Source organism: Parus major, chromosome 2 (genome assembly GCF_001522545.3).
Source record: "Parus major isolate Abel chromosome 2, Parus_major1.1, whole genome shotgun sequence".
Classification (NCBI taxonomy): domain Eukaryota; kingdom Metazoa; phylum Chordata; class Aves; order Passeriformes; family Paridae; genus Parus; species Parus major.
In genome coordinates, this window is record NC_031769.1 from 5,162,713 (window position 1) to 5,182,443 (window position 19,731).

Below are 19,731 nucleotides of genomic sequence, written 5' to 3' on the forward strand. Positions count from 1 at the left end.
AAAAAGAAAAAGAAAAAGAAAAAGAAAAAGAAAAAGAAAAAGAAAAAAAAAGAAAAAGAGAAGTAAAGCCCAACAGCTCACAGATTTAAAGACTTTCTCTACTTCAAGGCACCATTTGTTCTGAGGGCAGCCAGTGCCATCCCACCTATCCTCCTCCCCACTAATTTGCTGCATTGCAGCTCTAACCACCAGTGAAATAATGAAATGTAATCCCATCCCAGGATGAGTTTATCGGTAGATAATCTCATCACATGACAGTTTCAGTAGAAAATGGTGTTTCTCTGGATAGCTTCCAGGCAGGATAATATCACAAACACTCCCATGAAGATTTTGTCACTTCCTTATCCAGAGTGTAAGTGGTTACTAATTCCAGATAAATAATTTCTTTTCTCAGTGTTATATTTCTTTCATTCTTAGTATCTTTTACCCTCTGCAGCTGAAGTGTCCAGCAAAGCTTTCCAGATGTCCCACAGAATTTTAATTCTCTTGCTTCTCGACAACTGGGAGAGACAGAAAATCACAGCACTTCATTCTCTTAATATTTATTTTTGTCAGATCACTTCATTGTCCCGTATCACTAAAAAAGCAGTGTGCCTTGCAGCAGAGTCGCTGGTGTCCGTGGTACACATTGAGGGGTAAAATAGCTGCTGAAGAGAAAAGATTTCCTGCCAAGTGGGAGAAAAGTACAGGCTAAGATCATCTCATTTTGTGCCACAGGGAAAGGATTTCTTGTTTCATCCCAGCCACCCTTCCTGAACAGCACTTTGAGCTGAAAGCTCTAACGGCACCAGAAAGGCTTTCATCAGATTAGAAAGAGAACAGCAAAAAAGGAAAATATTAGAATATTTAAGGAGTATCAGCATGACAGGTTCAAATAATTATTTGTTTTGATAAAACTGCTGATCCTTCCTGTAGATACTTCTCATCTAAAGTGGTTTTTAACACACAGCACCATGGAAGAGATTTTCCTAAGGGTTCTGATTTGGGGGAGAGACTTAATCTCTTTCAAGCAGTAGATAAGAAGAGGTGCAACCTTTTATACACTATTTAATATATACTTTCATGAGAAATATCATTGATCTCTTGTGCATTTTCCTTTGGCTTGGTAGCATTCAGAAGAAATTGGGAAGGCAGCATTACCTCCAGGAGTTAATATAATAATAGAGATTTCTAAAACCACTGAATGTACCCACCTCAGCCCAGCTGCCTGGGTTTCTCTTGGTAACTTCAGGTTAAATTCCTACTGGCATTATCTGGAATTGTATGCCTACACAACAGGGGAAAATTAAGTGTCAGTAGGATGCAAAAAAATATTGGGTGTGGGTCTTACATGCATGCCAGTGTAAATCTGACGAAATTAATAAATCTAAAAATGCCTCATTATCTGCTCATGCTGACTTAGGTCAGGGCAGGTCTGAATAGGTCAGAAGTCAAATGAGAAATGGCTCTAGAGAGCCCAAATAAAGGCAGTGGGGCTTAGGCCAGAGTCAGACCTAATGCCAGGTGTGCTTGGCATCAGGCTGTGCCTAGTAAGAGTCATATATTGAGACCAAAGTGTCGTGGCTTTGCTACAGAATAATAAAAATCCCTTCCCTGTGTTTCTCCTAGGAGCGCCGTCACTGCCCTTCTGCATTGAACATTCCAATAAGAGACACTGACTTCAGTGGAATCTTTTATTTAAACAATTATTTAAAAAAATAAATAAATAAAACCACTGACTCTGTAAAGCTGGATATAAAGACAGTCTGAACAGTAAAAGAGATTGAGTTTCCAGGGCCAGGCTCACAGCAGGTGTTGATTGCCTTTGCTCCTTTCAAGTTAGCTGTGATTTATGCAACTCCCTGGGCTTTAATATTGTCGTGATTTGCCCTGGTTTAGAAGAGGGCAGAATCCAAGATTCAGCAAGATATGGATGGGATCCATCTCACTTGGTGCAAGGCCTGTGCAAGACAACATTCTTTAATGTTATGTGTAGTCATATCTCCTCATTACTTGAAATTTTTAAGGTCAGAACATCCAAAGATTTAATTGTTATGTTTTCTCTCCTTCTTAAAATCTGTTATCAAAGCCTTTCTTTTATCCATGCAAGAGCAGAAAATCAAAAATCAGAAATGAGAAAATCCAGGAGAGAACCATTCTGGAATGAATTTAAATATCTAAATGAATATAAACTCAAGGATATATGTTAGATTGCAAGGCAGGCAAAGCATTAATTGTGAAGTACATGCTCAACATGGCATTTTGAAAGTTCATCACAGAGATGATAACATTTTGGGGTGTACTTTTTTAATACACTTATGTCTTATGTGGGATTTTTTTTTCAGGCCACATTTAAAGGCTGGATGGATATTATGTATGCAGCAGTGGATTCAAGAGAGGTAAGTCATCAAGGAAATTAATAATTTCCTTTTCCATTGCCTTTTACAGCACTGATGATGCTTAACAACAAGCACAAAAAAATAAAATATGTGTAAGGTGCCAATCTCTGTCTTACTCTGGCTGAGACAGCTGCAGTCCCACGTTTGTAGCTGTACTGAAGCATAATGACCCTGAAATTAGAGTAAATGTGGCCCTTACTCCTGCACAACTGATTTACCTATTCCTACTGCAGAATTCCCAGCACACAGAGGCACCTCAAGAATGAGTCTGAGTCCACCAAAGACCCAAATCATTGTCTATATTTCTTCCCCTCCTCCATTTACTGCCTTATTTTCCAACTTCTGATGATAACATGTCTTTAAAAGTGCTGGGTTTAAGTTTGAATTGCTCTGTGAGACAAATATTTAACCCACCCTACACCTTCACATTGAGTAAGTGTCTTCTGCAGCCAGCAGCTCATCTGGAAGAGTGTGGAGAGGCTCCTGGCAGACAAAGGGGGTGTTGTGAGTTCCAGCTCTGAGATGTGCTGGTGGCTGGTGACAGCTCAGCTCTTACCTCTGTCCTGCTCAGCTTTCAGGTTTCCATAAAAGCGAACAAACAAAAAAAACATTTCCCTTGCTACACCACGTGTAGCTTGTTTATCTTTTTACTCAAAGACCTATAGTATTCTTTCCTTCTTTTAATTATGTTAGAGGAACATGTTTACATTTATTTTTAATTTTTGAGGCAGCTGTCTGGCACTAGGAATTGGACAGGCTGAATTTAGGGCAAAAGTCAAGGCCTAAGGGGAGGAACAAGGAGTGGAAGAGCTCCATGTTACCACAGGAACAGAGCAGTACCTTTGCATAACATAGCTCACAATGGTGATTTATTCTGACCCTACATGTGCACAGCTATCCTCCCTGCTGCTGAATGAAACTTATGGATTATTTACAAGAAAATATGGCATTTAGGGAATGCACCTTGTTTAGATACCAGGAGCTGATGGGGTAAATCTGAGCACTGTTGCCAAACATGGCAGAGGTGACTTGAGATAATCAGGCTGTGTTGCTCAGTTCTTCAGCAATAGACCTTATCCCATTCCACCCCTCATTAAAATAAAATTGTACTTAAAAATACAGTGTACTTAAAAATATAGTGTTTTTCAGTAGGATTCAATTATACCACAATCATACTTCTGTTTTATTGTAAGCACCATTACTTCATATACGCATTAGAATAATGAGGAAATTGATTCTTTTCCCCATCAGGGTTCAGACTGAGAACGTTTTGTAGGATTTATTCTGGAGTTGCACTTTCTGGAGCAGTGTGATTGCTATGACAATGTTGTGAAGTGTTGCTGAAATGACTGTGGCATTGCAGATGCCCGTGGTAAACTTCAGAGACCGAGGAGAGCTGACTGCTCACAGGAGTTACAGTATTTTTCCCATATTTCATAACTTTTATTTCCAATGGACAGCTTTGTTTTGACTGCATCAATATTTTGATGTGTGCAGAGGTGGTGTCATTTTCACACTTTCCCTTTTCCCTTTGCAGTGCGAGGAGCAGCCTGAATGGGAATTTAATTTATACATGTACCTTTACTTTGTGATTTTCATCATCTTCGGGTCTTTCTTCACATTGAACCTCTTCATTGGTGTCATCATTGACAATTTTAACCAACAAAAGAAAAAGATAAGTAGAGCATATGCTACACATCATCTTGTGACTGCTGCAGGGACCAAGGCCAGGAGCAGATTTATCAGCAATAGCTTTGCCACAGCAGCCTTGAGATCAGAAACCACCTTGTGGGATTTTTACAGCTGTAGCAGTCCCTAGTGTCTCTAGAGCATGAGCATCCTGAAAATACAGGGTGGGGGACTCTATTCCCCACAGAATGCAGCAAAGCAGCTCAGGCAGAGGGGATCTCTGGCACAAAATTTGACACAGGGTCTCAGACCAGCCTGGTGTCCTGTGTGCACAGTCACCACTGTCCCCCTAAGCAGTCCAACCTGAAGAAAGCTACATTTAAAGGGAAATGAAAGTGAAGAGGATTCATCCTTGAGCTTTGGAAGGGGGCAGAAGTGTGCCCTCTTCATCAAAAGTAATAGTGTTGTTCTCACCCTATACTTAGGTGGCCAGGACATCTTCATGACAGAAGAGCAGAAAAAATATTATAATGCAATGAAAAAGCTGGGATCTAAGAAACCTCAAAAGCCAATCCCAAGGCCACTGGTAAGAATGGCATCATTCAGTTGAACTTTGTGTAATAGCCGAATGTTTATTTACTAGAATAAGCACCATTCAACACTCCAGCGTAGGAAGGTTTATTGCTCCCACATGAAAAGCACTTAATAATTACATGTTTTGATTTTGGATGATATTTGTAAGTACAGTGGACTGTGGTACAAAATTCCCTCTGTTCTGCAGCATTGACTAACATTGCAATTTACATGTGCCATTTACATATGCCAGTGGCCACCTGCCTGTACTGAATAAATTCATGGCCAGAGTCCAGCCTTGTTTACAGTAGTTTCAAAAAGCATTAGGAGCAAATGGGTTTGAAAACTCCATCAAAAAAAACATTCATCATCACTTTTAAGTTTATGAAGTTCCAATCAGATACAATATATTGTCTGTTTTCCTCTACTGTCTGATAAATCAGGAGATAAGTACATCATTTTTCCATGGAAATTTCCCAACTAAACCTTATCCTTTCCCCCAGAACAAATACCAAGGTTTTATTTTCGATGTCGTCTCGAAACAAGCCTTCGATGTCTCCATCATGATTCTCATCTGCCTTAACATGGTTACCATGATGGTGGAAACAGATGACCAAAGTCAGGAAAAAGTGAACATCCTCCACAAAATCAACATGCTTTTTGTTGCCATCTTCACCGGGGAGTGCATCTTCAAAATGCTGGCTCTGCGACACTACTACTTCACCAACGGCTGGAACATTTTTGACTTTGTGGTTGTGATTCTGTCCATTGTAGGTAGGTGACCCTCGATTTCCACCCAGACTGCAGTGTTAGAAAGGCAGAGGTAAAATTAATTGGCAAAGTTGAAGAGTTTGTGCAGTAATACATGCTTTCAACTCAGAGAGTTGAATCCTAACCACAATTTTAATATGTAATTATAACTAACATACCACTGGCTAACAGAAACTGGTTTGATCAGCAAAATTAGGTTTGTCAAACTCTACATTTAATGGTTCATGGTGATAAACATGAGCTGTCCACCATATACACTTAATACATATTCTGCATAACAGCCAATGACAGAGAAGTAAAAAAGCCACATGAAAGTGGCACATATGGATTGCCATTGCTCTGCTATTTGTTTTTTATTACAAAAGTTTAAAATAGTCCTTCAGGGGAGGTTTGGGCAGTGAGTTTGACTTTTCTCAGCCTTGTCAGTGGACCTCTGCACCTTCATACAGCCAAGGGATGAAACAGCAAGAAACAGTTTTATTGTTAGCTTGGACCATTTGCTGTTCTGCAGCCCCAAAAAAAGATGTATTTAGATGCTAAAGAAGTGCAGGTCAAATGAACCCAAAATCCTACCAAAAGAGTTTTCACTAAAGTTGGAAGTAGCAGCAACTGGAAGATGATCAACTGCTCCATTGAGCAAAAGGAGCTCAGAAATTCAACTCTCCTGAAAAATAACTTTCCATTTTGAGGGAGGCAATAGGTGAATGAAAAAGTGTCATGTCAGGAAAACATCAGCTGATGCTCCTGCTACTCTGAACACCCTGTAGTGGACTGGGGAAGCTGCAAGATCCCAGTGCAGATCTCTGGTGCTCAGAGACCCACCTGTGCTTTGGGGGCATAGAACAGCCTGGATGTCACAGATGTGGGTCACCCAGGGAACGTCACTGCCACGCAGATGTCACCAGAACCTTCAGGTCAGGTGCTGTGGATATGCCCACAGTACACAGTTAACCAGAGCTGTCATGCTGCTCACAGTGCTGTCCCATGATCAGCCAGGCTGTCTCAGTGCCAGACGCCCTGGGCCATGCCACAGAACCCTTTTCCTGCAGGAGACAGGCACTTAGCACAGCACAGTGCAGCTGGGAACTTGGCATTAGACTGTCTGGACCAAGTGCTCTGCTCCTGCAGGAAGAGTTTAATACAGAGGTGCAACCTCATTTCCTTCCTAGCAGAGCCTTAGCCCTTAATTCTCTCCCAGCCCATCAGGGAAACTGGAAAAAATTATCAGCAAACAACCAAGTGGATACACAGTAGAAATCTGTACTGTTTTGGTCCAGCACACCAGCATTTCTGACTCATTATTTTACAGACAAAAATGTTGTCATATGAGACAAATTCTGACATCTGCACTCAAGACAAATTTCTCAGGTGGGTCACGGCCAAAAGCTGCAGTTATCTGTGTCTTGGCTTGATCTTGGTTTCTCATTACCAGCAGAAAAGCTTTCCCTTCATAAAACAGCCACTACCACTCTTTGCTTACTCTCTCACAAGTTCTTATGGATTAAATGGGCATGAAAAAGCAACAATGCCTTTCCCTTAATTGTGAGCCTTCCAATCTGGGCAACTTTCTATTTATTTTCTTAATAATCCTGACTGATTGCTTTAAAAGGAAAGCCTGGCGTTATTTCCCATGTACTAACTTGCTGTCTTTCTTTTTTCCTTTTCAAGGCACCGTACTTTCTGACATCATCCAGAAATATTTCTTCTCTCCCACACTCTTCAGAGTCATTCGTTTGGCTCGGATTGGCCGGATCCTGAGACTCATCCGGGGAGCCAAAGGAATTCGAACTCTGCTCTTTGCCTTAATGATGTCCCTACCTGCCCTGTTCAACATTGGCCTCTTGCTGTTTCTGGTCATGTTCATTTATGCCATTTTTGGCATGGCTAACTTTGCCTATGTGAAGAAGGAGTATGGGATTGATGACATGTTCAACTTCCAAACCTTTGCTAACAGCATGCTCTGTCTCTTCCAAATCACCACATCAGCTGGCTGGGATGGTCTCCTCAATCCTATTTTAAACACCGGACCACCGTATTGTGACCCAAACCTTCCCAATGCAAATGGTTCAAAGGGAGACTGCGGGAGCCCCGCCGTAGGGATTTTCTTCTTTGTTACATACATCATTATATCATTTCTCATTGTTGTAAACATGTATATAGCCATTATTTTAGAGAACTTCAGTGTAGCCACTGAGGAAAGTACAGAGCCTCTAAGCGAGGATGATTTTGATATGTTCTATGAAATCTGGGAGAAGTTTGACCCCGAAGCCACTCAGTTTATTGAGTATTCTGCACTTTCAGACTTTGCAGACGCGCTGTCAGAACCTTTGCGCATAGCGAAACCAAACAAAATCAAACTCATAGCGATGGACCTGCCCATGGTCAGCGGAGACAGGATCCATTGCTTGGATATTTTGTTTGCTTTTACAAAAAGGGTGCTAGGAGAATCCGGAGAGATGGATGCCCTTAAAATACAGATGGAAGAGAAGTTCATGGCAGCGAATCCCTCTAAGATCTCCTACGAGCCGATTACAACCACTCTCAGGCGGAAGCAAGAGGAGGTCTCCGCCATCGTCATCCAGAGGGCCTACAGGAGACATTTGTTCCGGCGCTCCATGAAGCAGGCATCCTACTTGTACCGGCACAGAACTTTGGAAAGCAGCATCCTGGAGGACGATGCGCCCGAGAAGGAGGGTCTCATTGCGTTCATGATGAACGAAAACTACGGCAGGCCAATAGACAAATCAGAAACTCTGTCCTCCACCTCTTTCCCTCCATCCTACGACAGCGTCACCAGAGGCACGAGTGAGAACCTCCAGCTGAAGATAACGGACCTGAGCAAAAGCGATGAGGCTATAGATTGTCTCCTCTCACCCGACAAGGATAAAGAATCAATTGTTTAAATGTTTGTTTAGAATGCTTTAAAACATTGTTTACAGAATGTAATGCTGTAACTACACAACGATTGAAGCAGCCTTCTTATTAAAAATTAGTTGCAAAAGAAACAGTGGAGTTTTTACCCTTAACTACAGGAGTCTAATAAGTCATATAACATTTGACCCTGCTCTTTTTGACTTGGCTCAATATTTATATTTATATATGCACAGGAAGATTCTCTGCAGGGTCATAGCTGTTATATCAATGGTGTGAATAAGAATAGGCTAGACTGTAAAACAGTAAACACAGTGTATATCTATCTACAGATAAAGCCTGGCTGTATACATTCATTTAAGGTCTTACTCATATTAGTGTGTTTACTTATGGCGATGTATGACCTTGCATTCTAAAAAGAAAAAAAAAAATCACAGCTGCTGTAGCAAAATGTAACACTTACTGTATATGTTGTGAATGGTCTTTCATAAATTTATTATATTTGATATTTTTTTACTTAAAAAAAAAAAAAAGAAGTCTCTTTTTCCATGGAGATTAATAATCCTTACACTCTTCATGATGAACTCGAGTCAAGGTAATAGGAACTTGCGGGATCCCCATCGCTTGAAGAGGAAAATTGTTGCAAATTGAAGTATCAAATTAGCAACATTTAAACTGTTGATTACACTAAGCCCTCCCTCTTGGGACTTGCAACTGCACATCAGCAGAAACACACACACACACAAAAAAAAAAAAAAATAACCAGAGAAGCAAATGATGTCAAAATAATGAGAGAAATGGCTTGTTCTTATCCTTCAGGAAACTAGACAAAAATGGATTCTGTTTGTAAAACTGTTAATAAAAGCACTAATTTTTTAGTATGTTTCAAGAATCTGCTTTGAAATCTGCAATCAAACTCACCGTAGAAGTAGCGCATCACGTTTGTGTGTCGTGATCCAAAGCACCATCTAGGCTGGCAAAGTTTCTGTTAAGGTAGTGGGATAGGTTACATTTTCCCCAGGAACACTGAGTTAAGCAGCCTTATTTGGAACTCTGTACATGAATATTACTCAAAAAAAAAATAAATTACTAATACTATTACTAGTAATAAATCAATGCCAACTGGGCAGTGCAGAACAGCTGCGAGAGTGTGATCAAGAAGGTGGGAGGGGAATTACCTCTGGATCTGTACACAAATGTTGAGGGTTTGAATCCTTTTTACTCAAGGTCCATCTTTCATTTTCTCAGATAGTACAGTTAGATTTCTGGGGAAGGACAAATAATACAGGAACTGATAAAAAAAATCTACTAGATAGTAGCTATATCCTCATTCCTGTAGGTAAAATAATATTTACAGTTCATGTGTCCTTCAGCTTCAGGCCAAAGAAATGACAGTGGGGTGAAAGGTAGATGTGTGGCTGTAGAAAAGTATTAGAGGTTTTTATGGGCTAACATAGATTATTATTTATTATCTTTCAGCCTCGATAGAATGTGAGAAATTATTTATGGAATATAGAGACGTGTCCATCATTACAGACAAGTTCTTTCTTTTTCACCTTCTGACTGATTGTACTTGGGCTTGGTTGGACTTCATGGAAAATCTTGAGATTTCTGTAATGAGCCATTGCACTTTAAAGGAAGATTAATTGTGCTTTTTCACCTTGGAGAAGCAAAGATATCAAGAATGTATTTAAGGTGTATTGTCATTAACATTTAGTTACATCCCAGGTTGTGAAGGAGTCAAAAAACCACATGGGGTTGGCAACAAGAATTAAAGCAACATGTTACAGTCAAGCTTATCTATGGCCATTGTTATCTGTCCTCTAAACAAGTCAGAATATGTATGACAACATGTCAAAAGGATGACAATGTATCTGTGTAAATATGGGCTAATATATTCTCTCCATTCATTGAGAGGTGTCTCAGGCATTCACTTGAGAGTGGTCTATTGGTTAATTCAGAGGATTTGCCATCAGGATTCCTGGGGTCTATTCCTGATTCTTACTACATGATTTTTAGGCAAATAATTTAACCTATCTGTGCCTCAGTTTACCCATCTGTAAAATGGGAATAATAATACTTACCTACCTCACAGGGGTGTTGTAAGACTTTCTGATTGCAAAGTGCTATAAGGGAATGAACCATACTATATAAGTATTATTATAATCATACTCTCTTGCCCTTTTAACCCCATGTCTATGGTGTATAACATAGGGCTGTTCCTCTGGGCATTTTGTTGCCTTTAAATCTTGTATGTAATTAGATTCTAACTTAAGGGGACTACTCGTCATTCCTTGAAGTGAAAACATTCTTTATTCCTTCCCCCCCTCCCCACCCCTCCCCACCCCCCACCTCCCCCAAAAACTCAGAATTGCTCAAGGCTTCTCAAATTAGAGAAACTTTATACAAATTCCCTGTGTATTTATGCTGTAATGTTATTCTGACTGTACATATCACCCAGAAAGAGTATGCGATTTTTATATTTATATGCATATATATATATATACACACACACATACTTATATCTATACATATATATGTATCTTGTGAGTTTATAGAGTGGCTGACACTCAGAGGACACGACTTACTGATTAAAATGTTTTCTCCTCAATGGGATTTATCGATCATTAGCAACAAGCTGCTGCCTATAATGAAACACTTTAATTAGAAAATAGTACATTCATTACTTGCTGAACAAGCATTTATTGGCTGACAACTTGCAAAATTATTTTCCTTTCAAAGCTTTAGAATTAAATAAAAAAAAAAGAGGGAAAAATACTAAGGAAAAGGAACATTTCTCATGTGATTTCTTTTCATGTATGATGTAAATTGTCTGAAACCCAAGGAAAATGCCAGCCTACACTCAGAAGTGAGTTGTTGGTTATGCTGCTTTAACAATATTTTAATTATTTGCAACTTCTATTAGACAATATTCAACTGCTGTTCTTATTAAGAGTCAGGCCCAGTAATGAATGGAGTGTAAAGAGACAATTAGCTGGTCACTGATTTTATTAGAGAAGAGCCCTTCCTTTGGTCATTTCGCCCCTGAGTTGAACATTTTAGTGTCATTGCTGTGAGACCCTATATTATTGATGAAATTACAAATGGTTCTTTTGCCCAAAACCTTTAAAACAAAATAATAATGCAAAAATATCGGAAAGAGGGTCTTAACTCTAGATGTTTACAGTGCAACTTTCTAAAAGTGAATTGTAAATTACTTTCAAAAACCTTTGTAACTGGAAGGTCGGCTTCCTATTGGGTTTTCTGTTGTTCTGTGGCGTGTTTTAGGGATGAAGAGGGAATGGAATCTTTGTATGGTATGCAGAACTCCCCTCAAAAATGTCAAATAACCTCACTTGTAGATCTTTGTGACTGGAGATGCCGATCTGAATTGAGCCATGATAAAACCTCCCAGTGTAGTGATTTAGTTTAAGACACTGACTCAATAGTTGGCCCACACTGTCTATAAGCATGGTGAGTGCTACCATTTTTTTCTGTTGATTTGTTCAATAAAGGCTATCACATGAATCACTCAAGCTACAAAAAGAGCAAGGAAAATATCAGCCAATATCATAGGACATATTAAGCTGTTTGTACCTGGAAAAATTCAAGTTTATTATGTTTCTTTATTAAATAAATAAGGATAACAAATATTTCCTCTGCCTTTTTTTTGTTTTTGTTTTTGTTTTTTTGGTTACACTGTCAACATTTATGTTATTATTTCTCTTTTTCTACGTATTTGTTTGGGAAATGCATGGTGACTTTTGCTAGGAGGTTTGTTGATGAAAACCCTTCCAGTTCATCTTACATGGGAATGCAACCTACAAAGCATTAAAGGTTTGATCCAAAGCTCCTTGAAATCAGTGGAGAATTGCTGGCTACATCAGATTAATTCAAAGCAGATTCTAAAGTCTCTTTTCAAACAGAATCATTTATAGGATGAACACAACATTGATATTTCAACCTATCCTGCCTAGTAGAATTAGCTGGAGGAAGAAAACTAGTTTGAACTGCAATGAAAAAATTCAGTCAGACCTTTGAATTAGTTTAATAAAATCAGCTTATAATTATGTTTTATATTAACCTGGGGCAGTCTGACTTGTGGAGAAGACTTTTTTTTAATAAGCAGTTGCTAAAATATGTCATACAATAATTTAACTTCTGAGTCAATGTGTAAAGAATGAACCTGTCTGAAATTCAGGAAGATATTTTTGGTTGGAAGGAGCAGTTTGCTGAAATGAGAATTCTCCATGGAGACATGTCAGGTTAGTTAAGGAAATTCCTGGTTAGAATTTGTGGTCAAAATTCCCATGTGGAGGAAGTTCAGTGTCATGATCCCCACTAGAAAGATTTTCACATCTAGATTTTTACCAGAATTGTTTAATTTCTACAGATGTGTTCCCATCACTGCTTTAGGGTACGGGACTCTCCTTATTTTCATGCAGGTCTTGGGAAAATTTCTGAAGGCTTTCAGATGTTTTAATTTTCAGGATGAAATTTTTTAAAAAAACAAAATTTGCCAATAGGATTTCTTGTTTTCCAAGCCTAGAAAGGAACCTGGAGAACTGTCTCCTCAGAAAATGTGTATTTTTATACTTGTGTTTTTTTAAATTTGGAATTATTTAGGTTGGAATGAGCATAAAAAGTTGCCTAGCTCCAAATTCCCCCTGCCATGGGCAGGGACATCTTCCACTGTTCCAGGTTTCTCCAAGCCTGGTCCAACCTGGTCTTGAACACTTCCAGGATAGAGCAGCAGAATTTCTCTGGAAAACCTGTTCCAGTGTCTCACCATCTTCACAATGAATAATTTCTTCCTAATATCCAATTGAAATCTACCCTCTTGTAGCTTAACTACATTAATAAGTAAAATTAAGCTGATTTTATAAAACAGCTTAATTTATATATTAAATCAAGCCTAGGTGCAATCCATGAGGTTGGAATCAGGGCCTGCAATCTCTAGATTAATTTTGAGATATTTTTTTTTTCTTTAGTGGTTTCTGTTTCTTTTTACTTTTGATGCAAATTGTCTCATTAAATACCAAGATCACTTTGGAAAAAGTCTGCGTTAAGAGAGAATTAACAGCAGCACAGGCAATCCAGTCAGTTTTCTTAGGAAAAGCCACATATTAGTAATTTGCTTGAGATTGAAAGAGGTTTTTTAAACTCAGAAAACATTGCTGTAAGAAAGGGAGAAATAAAGAATAAATGCTGTGCAGTGCAAAGCCTCCTCTGGGCACTAAAGGACGCCCATGTAGGATTGCAGTGTCGTGTTTCTGGCAGCAGAATGAATTCTTCTGCTGTGTGCCAGGGGTGTGGAGACTGGAGCAGAACTGGATTTATAACTGGAGAGAACAGACAGGAGCACAGCACACGGAGAGAAAGCGCCGGACGCCTGCGGAGCGGCTGCTCCTTCATGTCAATTCTCCCGTTGAGCCGCGAAAGACCGGCCGTGCCGGGCGAAGAACAAACATGGAAATCCTTCTGAGTGTTTACATATTGCAAAGAAATAGCAGCCGTGTCAAAGGGAAAGCATGTGAAAGCAAATAGTCCTGGGGGAATAGCTATTGGCAGCCAGCAAAAAAATGTTTGGGAGTCAAACGTCACCGATAACCCCACGAGGGCTGGAGGTGTTGGGCTGCGGGGCAGGCATGGGTTTGTCAGCACCTCCGCCTGAGCTATTTTAGCCAGCTGACAAACAGGGCTTTGGGCAGCTCCTGGCCCACGTGCTTTTGCCATGGCAAAGTTTCTGAGAGCGCTGCTGCAGTTGTTATTCCCTGGAATCTCACTGCTTCACGTTGGGTTGTGAGTCCCAGCTGGGTCAGAGCATCGGAGGTCTTTTTTCTCCCTAGAAAATAACTGCAGTCCCAGAAACCAATATCCAGTTTAAACATCAGTAGAGTGGCTGAAATAATGAGGTTTTAATCCAAAAGAATTGTCACTTTTTCTTCTTCTTCTTCTTCTTCTTCTTATTATTATTATTATTATTATTATTACTACTACGTTATATTTAGTACCCCAAAATTTCAAGTTTATATAATTTGGTCATATTTTCAAGCTTTCTGTTTTTCTAACAGCTATGTTAGTCAAAAGAATGGGGCTTCAAGAGAAAGAAACAAAAGACACAGGTAATTATGATAGAACCATGCATGGTACGATAAGAAGTTTAAAGGTGACTTGAACAATGTAACTCAGCTTTAGAATCTCTGTGTCTTCTGTGGAATCTCAGTTTCTCTAAAGCTGAAAGGAGTTTAGCAATTCCCACAGGGAAATCAGGTTTGTAATACTTTCTTTTTTTTCTCATATAGATAGACTGTCCCAGTTGCACAAGTTTGTCTTAGTGCTCTTTCAAAACTTGCAGACCAAGCAAAAATGAAATACTTTTCATTTTTAGCTCAGGAACAAGCTGTGTTCATTATAAGAATTTCTGCAGAGGATACAAACCTGGAGTCACCTGATGCAATATGGGGCATTTCAGCCCATGGTGACAGTCTTGGTGATGTAGACTCATTGAATAGTTGGAAGAGTTTAAAAGGACCTTTAAAAATCATCCAATCCAACTGCTCTGCAGTGAGCAGGGACACCTTCCACTAGACCAGGGTGCTCAGAGCCCCTTTCAATCTGGCTTTGAACACTTCCAGGGATGGGGTAGCCACAGCTCCTCTGGGTAACTTGTTCCAGTGCCTCACCACCCTCATTGTAAAAAAATTTATTCCCTATATTAGTCTGAATTTCCTGTCTCTTTGTTTAGAAGCATTACTCCTTGTCCTATCACTACAGAACTCCTCTAAAACATTTATCCCTATCTTCCTTATAGGTCCCCTTTAAATCATAAAAAAAGTCATCACTTGCAGCCACAGCCATGCTAAACTTTAAATAGGAGAGGGCATCACCTCCACCTGTCCTTGCCTTACCCCACAGGCCAGACAAGGCAGAGAAAGAGCCAGTGGGAGCTTCAAATATATTCCTTTCTCTTATTACAGGAGTGGGGTCTGAAGGGATGCTCTGGGCTTGGCTGGGTTTGTTGTAGTCTGGATTTGCTGGTGGATTTGCTAGAAAACCTTTGAGGGAGGCAGAAGAGAAGAAAGTCCTCCTTGTGAGGAAGTGGGATGATGTTGTTTGAAGGTGGGTTGCTCTGGATGTTGCAGGAGGAGGTTTGTAGCTCCTGTAGCTGTGCCAAGTGCTTCAGCAGCTCTGTGCTGCACATGTGCAGGGTCTTCTCCAAAGCCTGTGGTTGAAATTGGGTAAAGATAGTAGAAATGGGGTAAAGATAGTAGAAATGGGGTAAAGATAATTGAAATGGAGTAGAGATAGCTGTTTCTCCTGTGTATAGGAGAAGCAAGCTTCTTAGCCAGGTAGGGAATACATCAGCCCTCAAAGGAGGGCAGGTGCCTCTCGGGACCTACCTGGCTACTACTGTAACAGTAATAGTCACAGGGTCACACCTCTGCATGTGTCTCTCTCTTGGCCTGTTTCAGGCTGGTTTGGTTGAGGGATGGAAGTGCCAGAGATAAATTCCTATGAATTTTGTAAAAATTATCAGCTGAGGAGGATGTGAAAATCTGGCAAGAAGAAAAGGTTGTAAAAAGAGGTCCTGACTTCTTTTTCTTAAGGAAAGATACAACATTTTCATACAGAGGCTCAGGTAGGTCATAAAAATGCCTCACACAGGCAGGTCATAAATGTCTCATATTGTAGGGGGAACAATTAATTTGCATTTGCTTTGCCACCAAGGACCACCAATTCTATGACACAAAACACAGAAAAACAGATGTTTTTAGTGCTGGTGCCCTGAGCTTTGTTAGGATTGCCTTCATTATCCAATGGGAAGGTACTTGAGATGGGAGGTATTTTACTTTTTGTTTTCTAGGAGGAGCTGGGAGAATAGCTATGCACCTTAGAGGTAAAATCCTCCCTGTACCTCTCTCCAAGGCCACACAGATATGAAGAGCTTCTCAGAAAAAGTTGGAGGAGTTGAGAAAATAGTGGGAGAAGCAAGGTGGGGATTAGAAGTTTGCAAATACCTTGATTTGCTTCTGTAGCAGCAGCTGCTGAGTGGTGTGGTGGGCAGGTGAAGGGGGTAAGCTGAGTGATGATGACACTGGCATAAACCTCTCACAGCAGGTGACAGTCACCTGGGTAGTGACACAGGGCCACCACGGACACCTCTGTGTGTGCACAGCACAGATAACTGCTCATCTGCCTGCCTGCTGCTCCAGGAATCCTTTATCTCCACAGAAATGCTGCAGGGATGAGCTGGGCAAGCTCTCCAGCCCCAGGGTTTCACTGCACTGTCCTCTCCAGGCAGAGAGAAGGTGCAGAGGGCAGCAATCTCGATGTGCTCCTGTCAGTGGGGCTCCAGTGGTTGGATTCACCTCCCTGAAAGTTCAACACAAAGCACAGCAATACAGTAATCAACAGAGAAGATGTGGTGGGCTAGAAAATATGTCCAATGGAAATAAGATCAAAATAAGATCCTCTTTCATTATTTGTTTTTTAAAACTTATGTCTGTGTTGGGGAACTTGGATTCAAGTCCTCTTTCTCCTCACTGTCAGAGGAAAGCCCCCCTGGAACCCTGTCATATTCAACCCCAGTGATGCTACTCCTCTGAGCAATTATAAGCCAAGTTGTTTCTCTCCTTTTCTTACTGCAGAGGTGGATGTTAGTATAGGATACAAAAAAAAGCCCGACAAACCACCACAACTGAAATTCACTGGTTTAAGGCCAAAGGTTTTTGCCATTCAAGCCATGGCGAAATTTCTTCTGGTAGGAGGGGCTGCCTGGGAATAAAGCAACTCCTTGCAATGGCATTTGCAGTAGAGTTGGACTGAGTGAATTATCCTGCACTGAGAAGATGAAAAAGGCTAAAAGCCACCTAACTTCTCATTCATGGAGGCTTTTCTAGGCTTCAGGGAGGACATCTTCCTCTTGCTGTAAAGTTGTTGTAGTTAAACCAGAAAGGGAAATGCTCAGCTGAAGTCGTGTTTCTGACCCTATTCTGAGCCTGACATTGAACTGCCTTAGTCCAGTCAAAGACACATTTTCCCCCTTGAAAACAGGACTGCCTGGTCAGGGCTCTACAGGTCAGGTGTGACCACCAAGGATAAAGCCCCAGTTTTACACCCTATTCTTGTCCTATCCTATTGTACCCTAAGAAAATCTTGCCTTTCTCCTATGGTATGAATATGCCAGGAACTTTAAACCCACCAAGGCTGTAAAGCTCACTTTTGGGTAAGGTCTTGAGGACTTAACAGCTTCAGGAGCCAGAGTGTGAGCCCTCTACCCAGCAGCTGTGATCCCCTCTCACCTCAGCCTCCCTGGGAAAGATGGGAGATCAGCCTGAAGATTAGCCAGCCTTCACATTCTTGGAGTGTTTGGCATAGAAACACTCCTGGACACTGATAGGGGGAAGGTGGAGAACTACCCAGGCCCCAGAAGGTGGAAAACGTGGCCCTGGTCCAAATCTAACAGGGCTGGTGAGGCTGTTGCTTTATAAGGCTGCAGAGACATGAGGGGATGACTTGCTGCTTTACCCTTCTCAAGTCAGTTCAGTGTTGCAACTTTTACTGAGAAGGGTGGACAAAGCACACTCCTTCGTGCTCACCCTTGCACTCCCCTCCTTAGTTTCCTCTGTAAGGAGTTTAGTTCAAGTGTTCAGAACTGCAGGGGGGGATTTTCAGTAAAACTATATTTTCACCTCCATGTAGGCAAGCAGGACAAGCCTTCCTCAACATTCTGTCCTGAAGTAAACTTGAAACAAAGTTAAAAGAACCTTTCCAGAGTAAAGAATGAGATGAAACATGATCCTGTAGCAATCTTTTTATCTGATGATGTTTGCAATTATCAATCTGAGCTTTTTTTAATCCTCTCCATTCTTGGTGTAGGCAGTTGATGCTTGCAAGTATCACAGCTCTAGTCTCAGAGCTGTGTCCAAATCCCTGAAGCCTGAAGCTTAAGGTCCTTGCCCAGCTCTAATTTGAGAGCTTTGACTCTCACACCAGCTGACTGCGTGGATTAAATGCATGTAAATACCTTCATAGTGACTGGCAAAACATACTCGTGATGCTATCCTAAATTGGGATGCTCTCCCTCCAGGGGTGTCAGTTTGATGTTATCACCTACTCAGCAAATAAATCCCTTTATTAAAGGAGGGAGAATTCCTGATCTCCATCATGCCCACAAACAGCTTCTTTACCCTGTAAGTCTGTTTTCTCCCCTGCCTTGCCATCACCAAAGTTGGTTTTCCTAATGCTGTGAAGATGCTGTTATTAATGCTTTGATATAATCTCTATTTCATCTCAGCTTGCTGTGAGTCACTCCAATGTTTGCACCTTGGTGCTCTGTCTTATTGGTCTATGAAAGAGTCAGGATGAGAGTTTCCATTCCAAACACTCATCTCCCTCCCAAGCTAATGGGGTCAGACAGGTCTGTCTGCAAGGCTCAGATTTCCTTAAGGGCGTCATGTTGCTGACAAAAGCAATGAGAAGGTGGTCCCTTCAATGTGAATAAAATATTCCCTGGCTTACAGCTCTGTCTATAAACCTGGGCACAAGGCAGTACCTCACATCCAGCATGAAACATGCTGTATTCCCTCTCACCTGCAAAAATACTTGAGATGCCCTACACTGGTTCCAAACACTAGTTTTCTGCTAATTTTTCTCTTTTAAGGGTATACATTAACTTCCAGCTATTGGGTTTGGGTTTTTTTACTCTGTCTTTAGCTTGTAGGTGAGCCAAATAAAAGCATGCCCTCTGTTAACTCAGTCATTTTGGGGCAGTAAGACAGTCAGGCTTGTTAGTCTGCATGGACCACATCTTGGGCTGTGTTTCCAGGTCATGTAGGTTACATTCCTGCTGGATACCAAAATCAGTCACAGGTTGCTTTTCTTGCCCAGAGGCTCAATAGGATGGCAGGATTAAACTCTGGTCCTTCTCAGTGGGGTCTCACCTTCCAACCTGCTTAGCTGAACCTGTTGTCAGTCTGAACCCTGAAAATCATGTCTGGGAGACTGACCTAAATCAGAGCTGTCCCAGGTGCCTTTCCCTGTCCCCTGTCAGGGCATGCTGCTAGACCAGTGCCTCCCAAAACCTCCAAACCTTCTGGAGGGGAAGTGGCTGCTGGAAAAAAAAAAAAAAAAGTTGGTAGAACAGGCAGCTGGAGATGGGGGACAGTCAGAAATTGGGAAGGGAATGGGGGTGCAGAGGGATGAAATATGGGTGGCATGGGATGACCTGAGGACAGCACCAAGCTGTTAACATGACCAGGAAGCGCACAGAGAGCAAGTGCTGCAGTGCTCAGAGCAGCTTTGTAGTCTGGATGATGGCATTGCAGCACTGAAGCCTGTGTCTGGTCGTGTCTTGTTCAGTGGAATAGGAATAATCTCTTTGACAAAGGGTTCTTCCAGCTGGGGAGAAGCCTGGGAAGTTCCCTAGGACAGGCTGCTTCTCCATCTGTTCAGTCCCAGTGAAAAACCTGGTTGGTTTGTCAAGCCACCAGAAAGTGTGATAGAT

General features: G+C 41.1%; 1 protein-coding gene across 4 annotated transcripts in view; it reads left to right on the top strand.

Annotated features, from left to right (window-relative positions):
- The window catches only part of LOC107200857 (sodium channel protein type 5 subunit alpha-like), a 213,502-nt gene extending 201,625 nt beyond the window's left edge, over positions 1-11,877 (top strand). For all 4 annotated transcript variants that reach the window (XM_033520158.1, XM_033520151.1, XM_033520153.1 and 1 more), the window contains 5 exons: positions 2,325-2,378; positions 3,916-4,053; positions 4,489-4,593; positions 5,084-5,354; positions 7,020-11,877. In XM_033520158.1, coding sequence (XP_033376049.1) covers positions 2,325-2,378; positions 3,916-4,053; positions 4,489-4,593; positions 5,084-5,354; positions 7,020-8,254 — 1,803 coding nt within the window. In that variant the 3' untranslated portion in view covers positions 8,255-11,877. The remainder of the gene's footprint in view (positions 1-2,324; positions 2,379-3,915; positions 4,054-4,488; positions 4,594-5,083; positions 5,355-7,019) is intronic.
- Positions 11,878-19,731: the final 7,854 nt, after the last annotated feature.